This window comes from Ambystoma mexicanum, chromosome 3q (assembly GCF_040938575.1).
Source record: "Ambystoma mexicanum isolate Mex_15411 chromosome 3q, UKY_AmexF1_1, whole genome shotgun sequence".
Taxonomy (NCBI): domain Eukaryota; kingdom Metazoa; phylum Chordata; class Amphibia; order Caudata; family Ambystomatidae; genus Ambystoma; species Ambystoma mexicanum.
In genome coordinates, this window is record NC_090926.1 from 1,249,484,374 (window position 1) to 1,249,502,262 (window position 17,889).

General features: G+C 47.5%; 1 protein-coding gene across 2 annotated transcripts in view; it reads right to left on the minus strand.

Annotated features, from left to right (window-relative positions):
- The window catches only part of TSPAN16 (tetraspanin 16), a 271,648-nt gene that overhangs the window by 31,146 nt on the left and 222,613 nt on the right, over positions 1–17,889 (minus strand). For both annotated transcript variants that reach the window (XM_069652885.1, XM_069652884.1), the window contains exons 5-7: positions 6,244–6,351; positions 5,137–5,271; positions 818–901 (exon numbers count right to left, since the gene is read on the minus strand). In XM_069652885.1, coding sequence (XP_069508986.1) covers positions 818–901; positions 5,137–5,271; positions 6,244–6,351 — 327 coding nt within the window. The remainder of the gene's footprint in view (positions 1–817; positions 902–5,136; positions 5,272–6,243; positions 6,352–17,889) is intronic.

The following is a 17,889-nucleotide window of genomic DNA, read 5'->3' on the forward strand; positions in this document are numbered from 1 at the left end:
GTAAGGAGGTAGTAGTAGTGGAAAGGGAGGATGTAGTGGTGTGGAGGAGGGAGTAGTACTAGTCGGAAGGAGGAAGTAGTAGTGGAAAGGGAGGAGGTAGTGGTGCGGAGGAGGGAGTAGTACTAGTCGGAAGGAGGAAGTAGTAGTGGAAAGGGAGGAGGTAGTGGTGCGGAGGAGGGAGTAGTACTAGTCGGAAGGAGGAAGTAGTAGTGGAAAGGGAGGAGGTAGTAGTGTGGAGGAGGGAGTAGTACTAGTCGGAAGGAGGAAGTAGTAGTGGAAAGGGAGGAGGTAGTGGTGTGGAGGAGGGAGTAGTACTAATCGTAAGGAGGTAGTAGTAGTGGAAAGGGAGGAGGCAGTGGTGTGGAGGAGGGAGCAGTAGTGGGGAGGAGAGAGCAGTGGTAGGAAGATGTAGATGATGCTTAGCCGCATGTTAGGAAACCACATGAGAAGGAAGACAGCTCCATTACCTTTGTCATGTGAACATTATATGTGACGTAAGCACAATCAGGGGCTTGAGCAGAATGCCATCTGACAAGCACACTGGGTGCAATCGTTCTTTGGAAACCGGATAACATGCTTAAGGCTTGTGCTTTCAGTGTTGAAGGTTGAATGGAGTTTGTGATCGGTTCTTGAACTTGTACGGGGCGTGCCCATGAAGGATTAAGCTCCAGACCACAGCAAGTGTACATAGCCTACCAGGAGGTTTTTCTCCAGTTGTCTGATGCACCAACATCTTCTGTGTACCTTGAGCCTTGACACAGAGTGACGTAGGATTCCAAAACATAACATTAAGTAAAATATTAAGAACCAGCCATACCTCAAGAGCGCAGATCCCCAGAGCAACACCTCCCACAATCTTGCCGTTCTTGTCCAGAAAATTCTGGAAGGCGATGGCGCAACCCTACGAGGAAGAAGGAGAGAACAGTAGGAGGTCAGCATCACAGTTAACATTGACAGGGAGTCCCTAGGACAGGGACGGTTCTAATTCACCACGCACAGTGATCTAAGTCACGAATAGCAATTTCCTCCAGTTACTTCACTAGTAACAGGCGACTCCAGCACTGCTTACTCTGATACCATTATGGAGAACATAACTCCTTGTCACTAGGGGCTGGCTGATCCAGTATTGGGGAAAGGGAGCCATGTCCCCTGGGACAGATTTCTGCAATCAAGGTACACATAGAGCTCCATATCATAGGTCCTGAGTTGTTTCTTTACTGAGGAGCTTACTGCTCCATGTCACTGAGGAGGGGTGCTCTTGGGAGCACCACCTCACTAGAGACAGGCTGTCTCAGTCATGGAGGGTGGGATTCTGCTCTGGGTCACTTGGAACATGCGGCTCAATCCTGGTGAGCACGGAGCACTCAGCCACTAAACACAGGCTGCTCAAGTCCTGGCAAATACTGAGCTGCAGGTCACTGGAGAAAGGGTTCCACATTGCTGGTGGCCACAGAGGTCCTGGTTATTAGGAAGAGACTGCCCAAGTCCTGGGAGAGGCTGCTCGGATCCTTGGTGACACCAAGTGCTAGATCACTTGAGACAGCCTTCTCCAGTCCTGTGAAATGGAGCTCTAGGTCACTAAGAAGAGATGTCTCCAGTACCGGGGGCCTCTGAGATCCTGGTCATTAGTAACGAATAGCACAAGTCCTGATGAGCACGGAGCAGAGGGCCTTAGGGGGATGTTTTTGGCCACTCGGGTTCGGCTGGTATAGTCTGGGATTGCAGAATGCCAAGGAAACTCAAAGGACAGTTGTTCATTTGGCATAAAAAGGAAAAAAACAAGTAGCTCAGAAAGGTGATGAGCAAAGAAGAGCTCAATGTCCCCCATAATCCCACAAGCACTAGAGCCATCCTTCCCCTGAAATGCCCAAATGTCCTGTGCAAGTAGACAACTCAGTAGACACAAGGGTTATCCCAAGTCCAGACTTCTATGTAGGGTGTGGGCCAGTGAATAAAATACCTTGCCCTTTCTTCCCCATTGCTCTCCATTCAGTCATGAGTGGCCATTCTTGTTGTCATTCTTGGAATTCTAACCTTTGCTCCCCACATTTGCACCATCACTGCCAGTGACCTAGAACCTAGAGCCTTAAGGTGCTTCACCCTTGTGTATCTTAAGACTACCTCCTCCTTCTGCATGCTTTCACCAATCACTTCTCACCTTTATCTCACCTGCATTTCTTTAGTCTGCAGTCAGCCTGCGCTGGTTATTGTACTGCCTAGTCTTTCTTCTCTGCCTCTGGTGGTACGTTAGTCTGCTAGCTGTTGTCTGTCCCTCTATACGGCTACTGAGCTCCAGGATTCTTTTCCACTGCGGCTTTCTGCCATTATGTTGCTGTTGGTGTTTCCCTTGTATCCCGTTAGGGCCACTGCAACGCAGAGTGAATCTGATATAGAGGTATGTGGTCCCACCACTCCTAATAGCCAATGTGCTTCTGCCACAGGAAGATTAGGGAGTTATTGAGTTTCCTTCTCTGTTTGCTTATTTGAATGTGTTTCATTAACTACAGGAAGATTTATGTCTGTTCACTAGAACATTCCTTCCGCTTGTACCCAGACCTACTGTGCTGTGCACTCAAGCTATACCTGAAAAACTTTGGTGTCTCTCCAACTACTTACCCAAGCTAGTGTATCGTGATGAATCCTGAGATGTTGTCACTTCTCCCCGAGGCGGAGTCCCTTCCCATGAGGCCAGGGTGGTGAGCGCACTACCCGAAACTCCCTCTGGGGGTGGTACACAGCAGGAGGATCTCATGAGAAGAGACCTCCCATCTGGGGACAATGGAGAACTTTTTGGGAGAATGCGGTATGACAACCCACCACACACACCCTATACACCTTCCTATCCCATAGAACCCAACTCTATATGCCATACTTCCATGTATGTCTGTAAGCCTGAAAACGTAATAACTACTGAATCGAGGAAGAGCAGGGACTACCTAAGGGAGACCTACTACACAAGTACTGGGACGAGGAGGAGGTGCGGAACAAGGAAGAGCAATGCTGAGAACTTGAATAAACAGTCTAGTCTTCTATGTTCACTTACGATAAAAACAAAAGAAGGATTTACTATGTTGTCAAGCCGGCTGTTAAGTCAGTACTTGATCAACAGCCAGCGTGGAAGCTGTGAGGAGCAGGAGCAGAAAGACGGTGAAGACTGGAGAGCAGAAGAAGCCGGCGAGTTGCAGAAGCCGACTCTCCAGGACCAGACATGTTTGACCTTGAGGCCTGGCAGAGGTAAAGGCTTGGTAAGAAGGTAGACCGTGGGGTCCCAGAGCCCTACTTACATTGCCAGTAGGCATGGAACACAGAAGCAGAGGCGAGATGCTGACGACTGCAGAGGAAGAACAGATGGTTAACTCCAGTCCTCAGAAGAGCCACCGACATGCGCAATAATCCCTGATGGTAACAGTGTGATGGTCGAACCGGCTAGGACGTAGGGAGGATAGCGGGCCCAATCCACATGCTGCAAGGGCCGTCAGGCCTAAGAAGATGCCAAGAAGGATCTGGGACCCAACAAGAAGTTGTGGAAGTCACACACAAGAACCTGGAAAGGGGGCAAATAGGGTTTGGGACCCTGAAGAGAGAATTGTGACGATTTACAGGGTATCTCCCTCTGGCTGGTGGTCGGGTAAAGCTACTGACCACCAGGGAAGGTTCGAGGACACAGGAACAAGAGAGGAACACCAGTTATCTTCCTTGTGACAGTCCTTAGGAGAAAAGGGCTCCAAGTACCCAAATACAAAGAAGAAGAGAAATACGGGTTGGGGACCCGCACCCACAAAAGAAGATCCCTACAAGTCATCTTCTTCGTGGCAGTACCTGGCTGAGGAGTGGACCAGGTATGCCAAATAAAAGCAGTAGAGAAATACTGGTCTCGGGCACGTGCCCACAAGAGAAGATGAGTAAAAATCATCTTCCTCGTGGAAGTACTTCGAAGGGGAGTGAATCAAGTCTGCCCAAGTCTAGAGACGGGGTCTGGGACCCTCAAAGTGAAAGGTCAAAAGTGTTGAACTGTAAAAGCAAAGTGAAAAAGTGACCAGGGGAAGGGAGTCATCCCCCCTGGCTGTAGCAAACTCTGAAGTCAAGCTATCAGGAGAAGGGAGTCATTCTCCTGGTAACCAAGGCCAGAGGAAAGGAGTCATTCCCCTGGTAACCAAGGCCAGAGGAAGGGAGTCATTCCCCTGTTTGTGTTGAACTATAAAATCTAGATGCTAGGAGACAGGAGTCATTCTCCTGGTAACCAGAGCTGAAAAGACTTTCTGATACAAAGGGTTTAAAGATAAGCAGTGTGCCTGACAGAGAGACGTGCTAGAACTTTGCCTTTTGTGTTGGTGGACAGTTTTGACCCAGGGAAGGGAGTTGTTCCCTTAAGAAGAAACCAAAACCTGCAAGTGAACTTTTATCCCCAGTCCAGAAGAAGGGAGTCATTCTTCTGGACCAAGAAGGTCTATTCTGTCTCTAGTTTAGTTTTAAGTTAAGGGAGAGAAGTAGGGTTTTTTACACAGCACAGTTAACTATTGAGTTACATGGACATTCTGACAGAACCCTCAGTGTTTTAGCTGAAGCAGGGATATCCCTCTTAGAGATAAATAAAGATAGGTTTTATCTTATTTTCCTGACTAATAAAAGTCTATAGCAATCACTGTGCCACAAGTGGATCAGTCTCCTCCTGCCACACACTTACAGGAAGTCAGGGTCCTCTTGCAACACACAGGCACAAAGAAATGCCAGTAGGGCCGTCAGAGCTCAGTTTTCATCATTGTATTGCACTACAATAACGTTTGCTATGTATTCCACCGGCCCTCAAAGCAGCTTTCTCAAGGTAACACTGCCTTGAGGAAGCTTATGTGAAGCAGGCGAAACGCACCTCAGCTGTTATTCTGGCTGAACAAACTTAAGAAAATCGTTGTCCGGGTGCTAACCCCCCTCATTTGCTTATGGAAGTTGGCGTGGCTGTGTCATGTTTGACAAAGAGAAGCACTGGGACTTGAACTATGTTTCGCGCATCCAATACCATGCAGTACGGATCCTTCGGGGTCCTTTCTGTTTCCCTAACACCCCAGCCAGTTCAGGGAGGCTTGTAAAATAGCAAGTTCGCCTTTGATCAGATCAGCCATACCCCCATATAGCGCTCACCTTTACTTCCGTGTCTACGCTGTCCATGTTGCAGGGGTCCTTGTTGGTGCAGCAGGCGGGGGGCAGTCGGCCAGTCTCTCTGTAGAAGGTTGAGTCATTGAAGTCTGTGTAGTTGCGGAATCCGCAACACTTCAACTGAAAAAGAAGACGTGATCGGGGGAAATATCAGTCAAATAGAACTACAATTGCCATTGACGATAACCAACAGGAAGGGGAGGGGCTAACAACAGGAAATTAACACTATGCACAAGAAAGGGCCGGACTACCATTGGGCAATGTCCAGAATCATGTTTTATGTTATGGTGCATGAAGGGTTGGGTCCAACAACACCTTTTCTAAATGAGCAGTAATGGATATGGTTAATATCACATTGACAAATTGCCAACGTAACGCACAGAAACAGGATAAGCCGTTAGGAAACCATGACCAAAAAATGGGCCAAGGTGAGGCAGCTACTTAGTATGGCACAAGCAGAGATAGAATGTATCAAGTGAGGCACACGCAGAGAGAAAAGATATCAAGTGAGGCACAAGCAGAGAGAGAAGATATCAAGTGAGGCACAAGCAGAGAGAGAATGTATCAAGTGAGGCACACGCATAGAGAGATGTTATCAAGTGAGGCACAAGCAGAGAGAGAAGATATCAAGTGAGGCACAAGCAGAGAGAGAATGTATCAAGTGAGGCACACGCATAGAGAGATGTTATCAAGTGAGGTACAAGCAGAGAGAGAAGGTATCAAGTGAGGCACACGCAGAGAGAGAAGATATGAAGTGTGGCATACGCAGAGAGAGATGTTATCAAGTGAGGTACAAGCAGAGAGAGAAGGTATCAAGTGAGGCACATGCAGAGAGAGGGGATATCAAGTGAGGCACAAGCAGAGAGAGAATGCATCAAGTGAGGCACAAGCAGAGAGAGAAGGTATCAAGTGAGGCACAAGCAGAGAGAGAAGATATCAATGGCTGGGTAAAAGGACACTTCCACCTGGATGCAAAGGTCCCCGGACGCATCTTCTTCTCTCCCTGTTATTCTTCCTCCCCCACCGCTCCACCTACCTGCTCGCATCTCCTCCTGCAAGCACCCCCACAGATGCCACCAGGCATGTGCTCACCTCGTTCATGGTGGTGTTCCATATCATGGTGATCTCACTTTCCTGCCCGTAATCGACTCTCAGGGTCTTCGCTGCCCACGTGCTCAGGTACTCCACGAATATCTGCGACTGGAGAGAGATGATACAGACACTAGCATCAAGTCTGACAGCGACAAAAGATAAACAATGTAATTTCCACACCATGCACTGTGCTACTCCTTGAGGGAATATATGTGAGAACATTTCTCACTATAAGTGAATGTTCCCTTAATGTCTCGGGTGACCTGAACTGGCATCTGTAGTTCATCCAGGGACAGGGGCACTACTTCCCTCCTCTTAGGAGGGTCCTCACTATGGGACCTCGGCTCCCACACCTCTCCTATCTCATAGGAATACCCATGAGAGGCCACGGTGAGCTTCCAAGCTGGATGCCACCAAGGAACCGGTTGAAATAAACTGGGATGTGAGTGCCTTTGTGCTTCTATGTTCTCTTTTTTACAGTACATCAAGGAGGCCTCAGCGTAGTGTTTGTGCATTCCTAGGAGAACTGTCCACAGATTGTCACTCTCTAAGAAAAACATTAAAATGTTATTAAACCCTGGGACTTACATTCACATAAAGGTGTAACAGGTCTGAACACGCATCCCTGGGCATAGGGATATCTCTACTGTGACGGATCCCCAGATGTCGTCACTTCCTCCCCTAGGGGGAGCCCCTTTCCATGAGGCCAGGGAGGTGAGGCCAAACCCGATAGTCCCCCTGGCGGTAGTACTAAAAGGGTGGATCTCATGGGGAGGGAATGCCCATATGTAATTAGTGACAATGCGGGGAAAACATGGTATCTCCATAGCCCCCCTAACCCTAACCAGCCTTCCTCCCTTACCCCTTACAACACCATCCGTAGTGTTCCTATCTGTTTCCTTAAAACCAGTAAGTCTGCAAGATCAGTACTGAGATCAAGAAGAGTCCAACTGACTCACTAGGAGTCCTCAAGGTCTGTACTGAGACGAGGAAAAGTCCAACTGACTCACTAGGAGTCTTCAAGATCAGTACTGAGATGAGGAGGAGCTACAGAAGCATAGAGAGCACCTCTGTGAATCATACAGAGCAGTCTAGTCTTTGGGAATTGTCTATTGGTCAAGACATGAGTGAAATAGAAGAGGGGAAATTCAAACTCAATCAGAGATTACTAACTAACTAACTAAATAAATGTTTATATAGCGCAACCCTCACCCAAAAGTTCCCAAGGCGCTCATAAAAACAGACAACAAAAAACAGATCAACTCAAGGGATAAGAGAAACGTCGCTTGGCATGGCGACTAACAAAGTCCTTAAAAAAAATGGCCAGGTTTTGGTATGCTTGTGCGTGACTTTAAGCATCAAAGAGAAACGTCTTAAGACGTTTTCTAAACTGTTGTAGTGTTGCACATTGTTTCAGGTTGAGTGGAATCATATTCCAACTTTTCGGAGCCCAATCGGCAAAACTTGCTCCGCCTAGTTTCTTCAAGGAGATGCGTGGTTGGGCCAGTAACATCTGGCTATTAGAAATCAATGCACGCTTAGGTGTGGCCATTCTGGATCCTAGATTTCAAGTATTCTGGAGCATTACCTGAGAGACATTTAAAGACTATTACTGGCCCTTTAAATTTCAGCCGCTGCTCAATAGAAAGCAAGTGTAGTTTTTTTCGGTGTTCTGTAATATGAGATTGACGACTCAGTCCACAAACAGCCCGTACAGCTCCATTCTGAATGGTTTGAAGACTCCTGATATTACCTTTAGAGGTTCCTATCAGAAGGCTATTGCAGTAGTCTAACTTGGTGTTGACTATAGCTGCTGCAATAGTTGCTCTATTAGCTTCTGACAGATACGGACATATTTGCCATAGAAGGTGAATAAAGAAACTACATGACGATTTGAGGTAGGACACATGTTTCTGAAATGTCAGGTAGGCATCAAAGAACACTCCAAGGGTCTTCACATATTCAGATGCTAAGATGTTATTGCCACCTATATCAAATGCCTTATAGCATGTGCCCATGTTTTTTTTTAGCCTATGAGGTGTACTAATGACCAGCAACTCTGTTTTTTTTTATCATTAAGGGCAACAAAGTTAAGGGCCATCCACTTCTGGACTGCTTCATAAATCTCATTTATGGTAGCCAGATCATCTTTATAGACCCCAGATAGTTTGACAACTATCTGAGTGTCATCGACATAGTTGGCAAATTGTATGTCCATAGATTTTAACAGGTCGCATACACATTTAATATATATGTTGAAAAGTAAGGGAGACAGACATGAAGCCTGAGGGACACCGCATGTGACGGGAACTTTCAAAGACTTTGAGGATTTCTTTGCAACACAGGCACTCCTGGGGCCAAGACATGATTTAAGCCATAGCACTGCTTCTGAGGAACATAGGCATATTTTCTGAAGTCTCTCTGCTAAACGATTGTGATCGACCAAGTCGAACGCATAGGAAAGGTCCACCGGGAGCAAGAGAGCAGAGTTTCCTTCCTCGATGATTTCTGTTATACTGGCCTTCAGATCTAAAAGAGCTGTCTCGGTTCCATGGTTGGTTCTGAAACCGGACTGTCCATAGCCAAGATGTTATTGCTTTCTATAAAGTTTTGTAGCTGTAAATAGGCTACCTTGTCCAAGCATTTAAGTATAAAAGGGACGTTAGTAATGGAATGATAGTTTTCAGGCATCAGGGGGTCGAGATTATCCTTCTTTAGCAGTGGGGTAATCCATGCCTCCTTTATGCCGATAGGAACAACCGCCTCCTAGCAGGAGCGATTAATAAGTTCTGTGACCCGCGGTGTAAGGGTATTTGCTAATTCTTTAAAAAGTGTAGTGGGGAAGATATCCCCTTACATGATGTGGGTTTGAGTCCTTCGATAATCACTAAAACCTCTTCCTCTGTCATTCTAGTGAATGAAAAAGGTTTTATCACTTGATCTGGCAACTCCAAAAGTGGAGGTGTTGGCACTTTGGTTAGACATTGAGATTCAATCTTTTCTCTAATGCGGTCTTGGTGAAGCTGGGTCTTCTGACAGAAACTGTCCAGTATGTTCTGGCACCAGTCATCGTTTATATTGAAGCTGTGTTCAGTAGTGGGGCCTTTGAGCTCTTTAAGGACTGAAAAGAGTTCTTTAGATTTTATCGAGGCTTTTTCAATTCTGTCATTGAGAGACAGTTGTTTTGCCTCCACAGTGGGGTGTCTATACTCTTTTGACCGCTATTTTGTATATTGGCAGAGTAGAGGGAGAGGGATGGTTCCGCCATTGACGTTCACATTTCCTTTTATTTTTCTGAGCGGAAATAATGTCGGGAGAGAGGCGGAATTTAAATCCTTTCTGTTTCTTATTTCTTTCTTGACGGAGAGGAGCAAGAATATTAAAAGCTTTGTTAGTGGCGTTTCTAAAAGAATTCTTCCAAGGGTAATTTTCCACCTAAGGGTGGTAATAGTGGGTGTATGGTAGATTTAAAGGCATCAGCCGTAACATTTTTTTATATTGCGTGTTTCAGTCACAGTGATTATTTTCTTCAGGGCAGGATTGAAAATTAATGGCAATACAAAAGAGTGGTTCAATATTCTTTGTAACAATCCAATCAAATATGTTACCAGCTTTATGAGTTGGTCTACCCACCAATTGTGCGAAGCCAATGGAGGATAGTGTTTGCAATAACGATGGACTTCCATATCCTGCAAGTTGTTAGTCCAGAGATTGAAATCTCCTAAAATGGCAACAGCCATGTTTGTTTTACATAAGCTACCTATGAGTGCCAGTAGTTGCTCTTCAAAATGAGGGGTTTCTCATGGAGGTCTGTATATAATTATTAAGCTCAGTGAATGTGTTGCATCTGTATTAAGTTTAAGTTGTAATGCTTCACATGAGTCCAGATGGGGGGAGGTGGGGATATAGAGGTCAAGTGTTGACCTAAAAATAATTGCAACCCCCTCCTCCTCGGCCAGACTTACGATCAGTATGTAGGCACTTGTATGCTTCAGGTGTAGCAAGAGCTATGGGGTGCAGTGCAGCTTCGTGGAGCCATGTCTCAGTTAAAATGAGAAGATCAAAGTTATTTTCCACAATGCTGTCACAGATTTCCATTGCATGCATCACCGTGGAGCTTGTATTCAAAAGACCACATTTAAGAGTGGTATTATTTCCCCTAGTCGGTATTGTTGGTATGAAAGCCGCTGCGGAGCCGCTGCAGAACTCAAACGCAGGAGAAGGTCTCTGAACCGGGGTGAGAGACGCAGAAGCAGCCGGCAGAGACCAGTGATCAACCAGGGAAGGGTTGGGAAATCATGAGGCTCGCTGGGAACCCAAGAGACTATACTGCAGTGAGACACGTGTCGGGACCAGCATCCAGTCAGGAGTGTCCTCCAGATTCATCTTCTTGGTGGCAGTCCCTGGGAGCGTGGACGACCAGGGCTGCCCATATCAAGAGAACAAGAAGCCAAAGGGGTCTGGGACGCAAGAGCAAGAAGCCGAAGGGGTCTGGGACCCAAGAGCAAGAAGCCAGAGGGGTCTGGGGACCAAGGGCAAGAAATCAAAAGGGTCTGGGAATTAGTCCTTGGTCAGGTGTTATTGAAAGAGCCATGTTTTGAGAGATTTGTGAAATTGGAGAATTGTGGGGGCATTCCGAGAAAACACCAGGAACTTTGAGGATCCCACCATAGCCCACCTAATCCTAACCAGCCTTCCTCTAATAATAATAATAATTTGCATTTCATTAGTGCTACTAACCCTCAGGCATCTGAGTGCTGTTTATTATTACCCACGGTGTGTGGTGCTCATTTATTGACCTCGGAAGAAGGAACTGCTGAGTTTGGCCCTGTCGGGATTCAAACCTGTGTCAACAGGCTCTGCACAGATGTCAAAGGAAGCGCTCTGCTCGCTGTGCTATCTCTAACCCCCTACAGCACCTTTCCTAGTGTTCCCATATGTTTCCTTAAAAAAGTAAGCTAGGGAATACTGGGATGAGGAAGAATCCAACAGCCTCATTAGGAGTCCTCAAGGTCAGCACTGAGATGAAGAAGAGTCCACTGACTCACTAGGAGTCATCAAGATCAGTACTGAGATGAGGAAAAGTACAACCGACTCACTAGGAGTCTTCAAGATCAGTACTGAGATGAGGAAAAGTACAACTGACTCACTAGGAGTTTTCACGATCAGTACTGAGATGGAAAAGAGTCCAATTGACTCACTAGGAGTACTCAAGATCAGTTCTGAGATGAGGAAGAGTCCAACCGACTCCCTAGGAGTCCTCAAGATCAATACTGTGATGAAGAAGAGTCCAACGGACTCATTGAGAGATCCTACCCGAAGGACCCGGGAGCTGTGGACCCAGCAGTCAGGAGCAGAGAAAAGCAATCACAGATGGGACCCACGCTCGCTAGCAGAGATGCTCTGGAGAACTTCACTGTGGTTGGACGTAGGCTTCAAATTCACAGTCTCATCCACTTGTTTAGTTTTCCTTTTCTTTCCATCACTTGAAAAACTTTAGGCCAACCAGCCTCAGCCTCTAGAGTTCTCTTGGTTTACTCCAAGGAAGTGTTCCTCGGTCTAGGCGCAGTTTTCGGACTGCAAGGTCCATCCATGACAGGTCACGCAAGCGATAACCCTTGGCACTTCACAACAGTTCAGTCTTTCTCACAGGACTTCCTTGACAACACACGTTTCCTTTCTGCATCTGTGCTGTAAGTCCACTTATACTTCGGGTTCACTTAACTGGCTTCTTGCCTTTATCAACATGTGACTCGCACACAATTTCCTTCGTGGTATTTCTCCTAGTTACCACTTTGCTTTCAAACTATCCAATGGTGTTTTGCTTTTTGTTCTTTTTACTTTGCTTGCAAATGCTGTTTCTTTAAATTCCTCTCGTTCGCAAATGCACTTCACTTTCAGTTTCATTTGTGCGATATTCTCATATCCTTCTCTTTAGTACAGCATTAAAAAACGTATTTAGTGCTTTTCAACTTGTTCGGCATTCGTAGTTCATATTTGGCAGTATTCAAAACTAATTTGTTGCTTCGCAATTCGTTCAGTGTTCAACAATTCACTTTTTCGTCTCCAGACCTCTTTATCATATATTCTTTTTGTTTGGCGTTCGCCACAACCCACACCATGCCCCTGGAGCGCCCCGGCCTGAGTGAACCTTCCCTGTAACTCGCTGGTGTGCGGCCGCTCCTCTGGGTGCCCTGGTTTCGCTCCAGGGTTCTCTCTTGCTCCTCTCTCACTGCCGAGGAGGTCCGGCGAACCGCGCTCGCCCTCTCCAGCTCTACCCAGAAGTGCTCAGCGGCGTCTCTGTGTTCCCAATTCTCAATAGAGAACACAAGGCAATGGGCTTTACACAGCTCCAGATCTTCTCGTGGCCCGCAATGGCCTTGGCGTCTTCCTAGCTTCTCTGCTGCTGACGTCCTTTTCCGCGGCCCTTGTTCCGCCCACTCGAACGCGGATAGCTGTGCTCTTCAGCTCAACTGCTTCTCTTCCCTGCTGCTTCTGACTCTTTGTATACACCTGCAACAATTTAACAGGTTGCAGGTGTGAACACTTAGTTTCACTTGCCTGATCATAGTTATTTGGACATGCCTGACCCTCACAACAGTCCTCAGACCTCCTCATCTCAGTACCAGAGTGGTGAAATTACCTGTTAGTGTTCACTGCTCTTAGTCATCTCTTCCTCATCTCAGTACCAGAGTGGTGAAATGACCTGTTAGTGTTCACTGCTCTTAGTCATCTCTTCCTCATCTCAGTACCAGAGTGGTGAAATGGCTTGTTAGTGTTCACTGCTCTTAGTCATCTCTTGCTCGCCTCAGTACCAGAGTGGTGAAATGGCCTGTTAGTGTTCACTGCACTTAGTCATCTCTTCTTCGTCTCAGTACCAGAGTGGTGAAATGGCCTGTTAGTGTTCACTGCTCTTAGTCATCTCTTCCTCATCTCAGTACCAGAGTGGTGAAATGACCTGTTAGTGTTCACTGCTCTTAGTCATCTCTTCCTCATCTCAGTACCAGAGTGGTGAAATGGCCTGTTAGTGTTCACTGCTCTTAGTCATCTCTTGCTCGCCTCAGTACCAGAGTGGTGAAATGGCCTGTTAGTGTTCACTGCTCTTAGTCATCTCTTCCTCATCTCAGTACCAGAGTGGTGAAATGGCCTGTTAGTGTTCACTGCTCTTAGTCATCTCTTCCTCATCTCAGTACCAGAGTGGTGAAATGGCCTGTTAGTGTTCACTGCTCTTAGTCATCTCTTGCTCGCCTCAGTACCAGAGTGGTGAAATGGCCTGTTAGTGTTCACTGCTCTTAGTCATCTCTTGCTCGTCTCAGTACCAGAGTGGTGAAATGGCCTGTTAGTGTTCACTGCTCTTAGTCATCTCTTGCTCGTCTCAGTACCAGAGTGGTGAAATGGCCTGTTAGTGTTCACTACTCGTGGTCGCCTGTTCCTCGTCCCAGTACTATAATGGGCTGAATGAAGAAAAATGAGGGGAGATGGTTCACGACCGCCTATAAAGGCAGTGGGAGGGGAGACTGATTCTCGTTGTGGCAAGGGGGATACCATGGCTCACCATTGTACCTCCTCCTCTTCACCCGCTTCATGGTGTTTCTAGACTGATAACATCTTCTGGTGTTATCCTGGCCAGAGGGAAAGGGGTAACAGTATCCCATAAATGCATCTGGGATTAAGGGTTCAGCATGGAATGGAAATGGGGGATACCGTGTCCCACCCAAGGACATCCCCATACCACTCCCCAAGCCTCCCCTACCCAGGGGATCCTCCCTCGCATCTCCACCACCAGGGTCGGGATCCAAAAACGATGGCCCCTCTCTGGCCACCCAAGTACAGGATGTTTGGGAGAATGAAGTGAGGACATCCTCAGGTTCCTTCCTCACAAAATACAAAATGGATGCCAGTTTCTGGTGTTTTTCTTAGAATGTGCAGTGAGGATATACCTTTTTGATTGCTACAAGTACAACAGTTCTCAGTCCAGAAAATAAGAAATCCAAATCCATTTCCTGATGTCCCAAAAGCACTCTGGAGTCACATTGCATGAGTTGCTTGTCAATGTTACTTGATTTGGATCCAGGTGACATTGCATCTAAGGCTTTTGTTTTGTTGAAGTGCTCTGGAAAGAGCGGAGACCCAGCTCCCTGAAGCAGCTCAAGTGCAAGAAGTTTTAGCACTCCGGTGAAAGGTCCTCTCTGATACGTCAGTAGCTTCTGTGCACGTTCAACCTTGACAACTGCATACAGTTTCTTAATTTCTCAATGCTTTCTACAATATTTGTGTGGATTTTGCCATATATGATACAAGTGTTGTTTGTTCTTAAATCAGCAAATCAGTGACTTCTGAACTGCAGCGCTTTGACCATTCTTTAATCAGTGTTGTAGAGTAACGAGAGGCTTTGCCAACTTCATAGATGGACGAGAAAGGGTGGGATGGAAAGGACCAGGGAGTTATGACCCTTTTTCTTGGGTAAACATAGCTCCAGTTCTGTAGGCAAGGCCATCAATTGCTTGAGACACTTTTTCTTTGAGATTGCTAGCTTAGTATCATCAAATGACTCTTGCATCCACTCAGTCCACACATTTCGGACCTCCTTTCAACAGTCCCCTCATCTGCTCCTGTCTGGTCAGAGGGTTCATAATAAACAGCATAGCACTCTGAGTCCCCAGCAGACTTTAGTTAGTGCTTACTGATTGCTTCCAGTGCTTGGTTGATGGCAGCCACAAGGCCATGATTGTGTCTGGGGCCATTCCAAGAAATGGTTTAGACCAGGAGAGAATTGCATTTCTCCTTTTGTACTGTGATGGGATAGCCAGGCGGGTTACACACAGGTGTGACGTAAGTCTGGATAGCACTACAAGGGTTTTTATTTGCAATAATAGTACATTAATAGAAGGTTTCTTGGTTCACATTTTGAAAGGAAAAGTCTCTTACAGCAGACTGGGCCTTCTGTGTTCTGTGCTCTCTTGGCCCGGGCAAGTATCCAGGTCTACCCCAGCAAGGCCAAGCAATAGGCAAGTTTCTTCAGAAGTGATTTGCTCTCTCGATTATTGGGGAAGCGGTATTTGGTGCCGTCCACCAGTGCACCACTTCCCTGCACCAAGGGACTGGTCCCAGGGATGTTTTCCTGCTTTCTCTCTCTAGGGTAAGCTCCCTGGTCCTCTGCGGGATTGTACTGTCTCGCCCCCACCTCAGGTAGGTTCTGCCCTGGACAGAATTGGCCCACCAAAGAATATCTGATCTAGCTTCCTAGGAGTGACTTGTCTCCTCCCCACTCCTCTAGTCTAGGAGAAGTATCTCCCCCTCTGTCCCTTGACACTCTTCTTCTCACTCTGGCGTCTCACCTCCTCCACTCCTCAGTAATTCTCCTCCTAATGACAACCCTTTCCTTCTCAAATCTCCTCCACTCTTTTCTACTCCTCATAACGCCAGCTGAAGAGAGGCCTGCAATGCATAGGTGCGCCCGCTGCAGCTAAAGACAGGCCTGCAATGCATAGGTGCGCTCGCTGCAGCTAAAGAGAGGCCTGCAATGCACAGGTTCGCCTGCTGCAGCTAAAGAGAGGCCTGCAATGCATAGATGTGCCCACTGCAGATAAAGAGAGGACTACAATGCATAGGCGCGCCTGCTTCAGCTAAAGAGAGGCCTGCAATGAATAGGTGTGCCCACTGCAGCTAAAGAGAGGCCTGCAATGCATAGGTGTGCCCACTGCAGCTAAAGAGAGACCAGCAATGCATAGGCGCACCAGCTGCAGCTAAAGAGAGGCCTGAAATGCATAGGCGCACCCGCTGCAGCTAAAGAGAGACCTGCAATGCATAGGTGTGCCCACTGCAGCTAAAGAGAGGACTACAATGCATAGGCGCACCTGCTGCAGCTAAAGAGAGACCTGCAATGCATAGGCGTGCCCGCTGCAGCTAAAGAGAGGCCTGAAATGCATAGGTGCGCCCGCTGCAGCTGAAGAGAGGCCTGCAATGCATAGGTGAGACTGCCGCAGCTGAAGAGAGGCCTGCAATGCATAGGTACGACTGCTGCAGCTAAAGAGAGGCCTGCAATGCATAGGTGTGTCCACTGCAGCTAAAGAGAGTCCTGCAATGCATAGGTGTGCCCACTGCAGCTAAAGAGAGTACTACAATGCATAGGCGCACCTGCTGCAGCTGAAGAGAGGCCTGCAATGCATAAGCACGCCCGCTGCAGCTAAAGAGAGGCCTGCAATGCATAGGTGTGCCCACTGCAGCTAAAGAGAGGAGTACAATGCATAGGCGCACCTGCTGCAGCTAAAGAGAGGACTACAATGCATAGGTGCGCCTGCTGCAGCTAAAGAGAGGACTACAATGCATAGGCGCACCTGCTGCAGCTAAAGAGAGGCCTGCAATGCATAGGCGTGCCAGCTGTAGCTAAAGAGAGGACTATAATGCATAGGTGTTCCTGCTGCAGCTAAAGAGAGACCTGCAATGCATAGGTGTGCCCACTGCAGCTAAAGAGAGACCTGCAATGCATAGGTGCACATGCTGCAGCTAAAGAGAGGACTACAATGCATAGGTGCACCTGCTGCAGCTAAAGAGAAGACTACAATGCATAGGCGCACCTGCTGCAGCTAAAGAGAGGCCTGCAATGCATAGGCGCGTCTGCTGTAGCTAAAGAGAGGACTATAATGCATAGGTGTGCCTGCTGCAGCTAAAGAGAGACCTGCAATGCATAGGTGCATCTTCTGCAGCTAAAGAGAGGCCTGTGATCCATAGGCGTGCCCGCTGCAGCTAAAGAGAGACCTGCAATGCATAGGTGTGCCCACTGCAGCTAAAGAGAGACCTGCAATGCATAAGCGTGCCTACTGCAGCTAAAGAGAGACCTGCAATGCATAGGCGTGCCTGCTGCAGCTAAAAAGAGACCTGCAATGCATAGGCACGCCCATTGCAGCTAAAGAGAGACCTGCAATGCATAGGCACGCCAACTGCAGCTAACGGTAGACCTACAATGCATAGGCATGCCCAATGCAGCTAAAGAGGCCTGCAATGCATAGGTGGACCCACTACAGCTAAAGAGAGGCCTGCAATGCATAGGCGTGCCCACTGAAGCTAAAGAGAGGCATGCAATGCATAGATTTACCCACTGCAGCTAAAGAGAGGCCTGCAATGCATCGGTGTGCTCACTGCAGCTAAAGAGAGTCCTGCAATGCATTGGTGTGCTCACTGCAGCTAAAGAGAGACCTGCAATGCATAGGCATGCCCACTGCAGCTAAATTGAGTCCTGCAATGCATAGGCGCAACCGCTGCAGCCAAAGAGAGACCTACGATGCATAGGCGCGCCCTCTGCAGCTAAAGAGAGACCTGCAATGCACTGGCGTGCTCAATGCAGCTAAAGAGAGAACTGCAATGCATAGGCGTGCCTACTGAAGCTAAAGAGAGACCTGCAATGCATAGGTGTGCCCACTGTAGCTAAAGAGAGACCTGCAATGCATAGGCACGCCCGCTGCAGCTAAAGAGGGACCTGCAATGCATAGGTGTGCCTGCTGCAGCTAAAGAGAGACCTGCAATGCATAGACACGCCCGCTGCAGCTAATGAGAGGCCTGCAATGCATAGGCGTGCCCACTGCAGCTAAAGAGAGACCTGCAATGCATAGGCGTGCCCACTGCAGCTAAAGAGAGGCCTGCAATGCA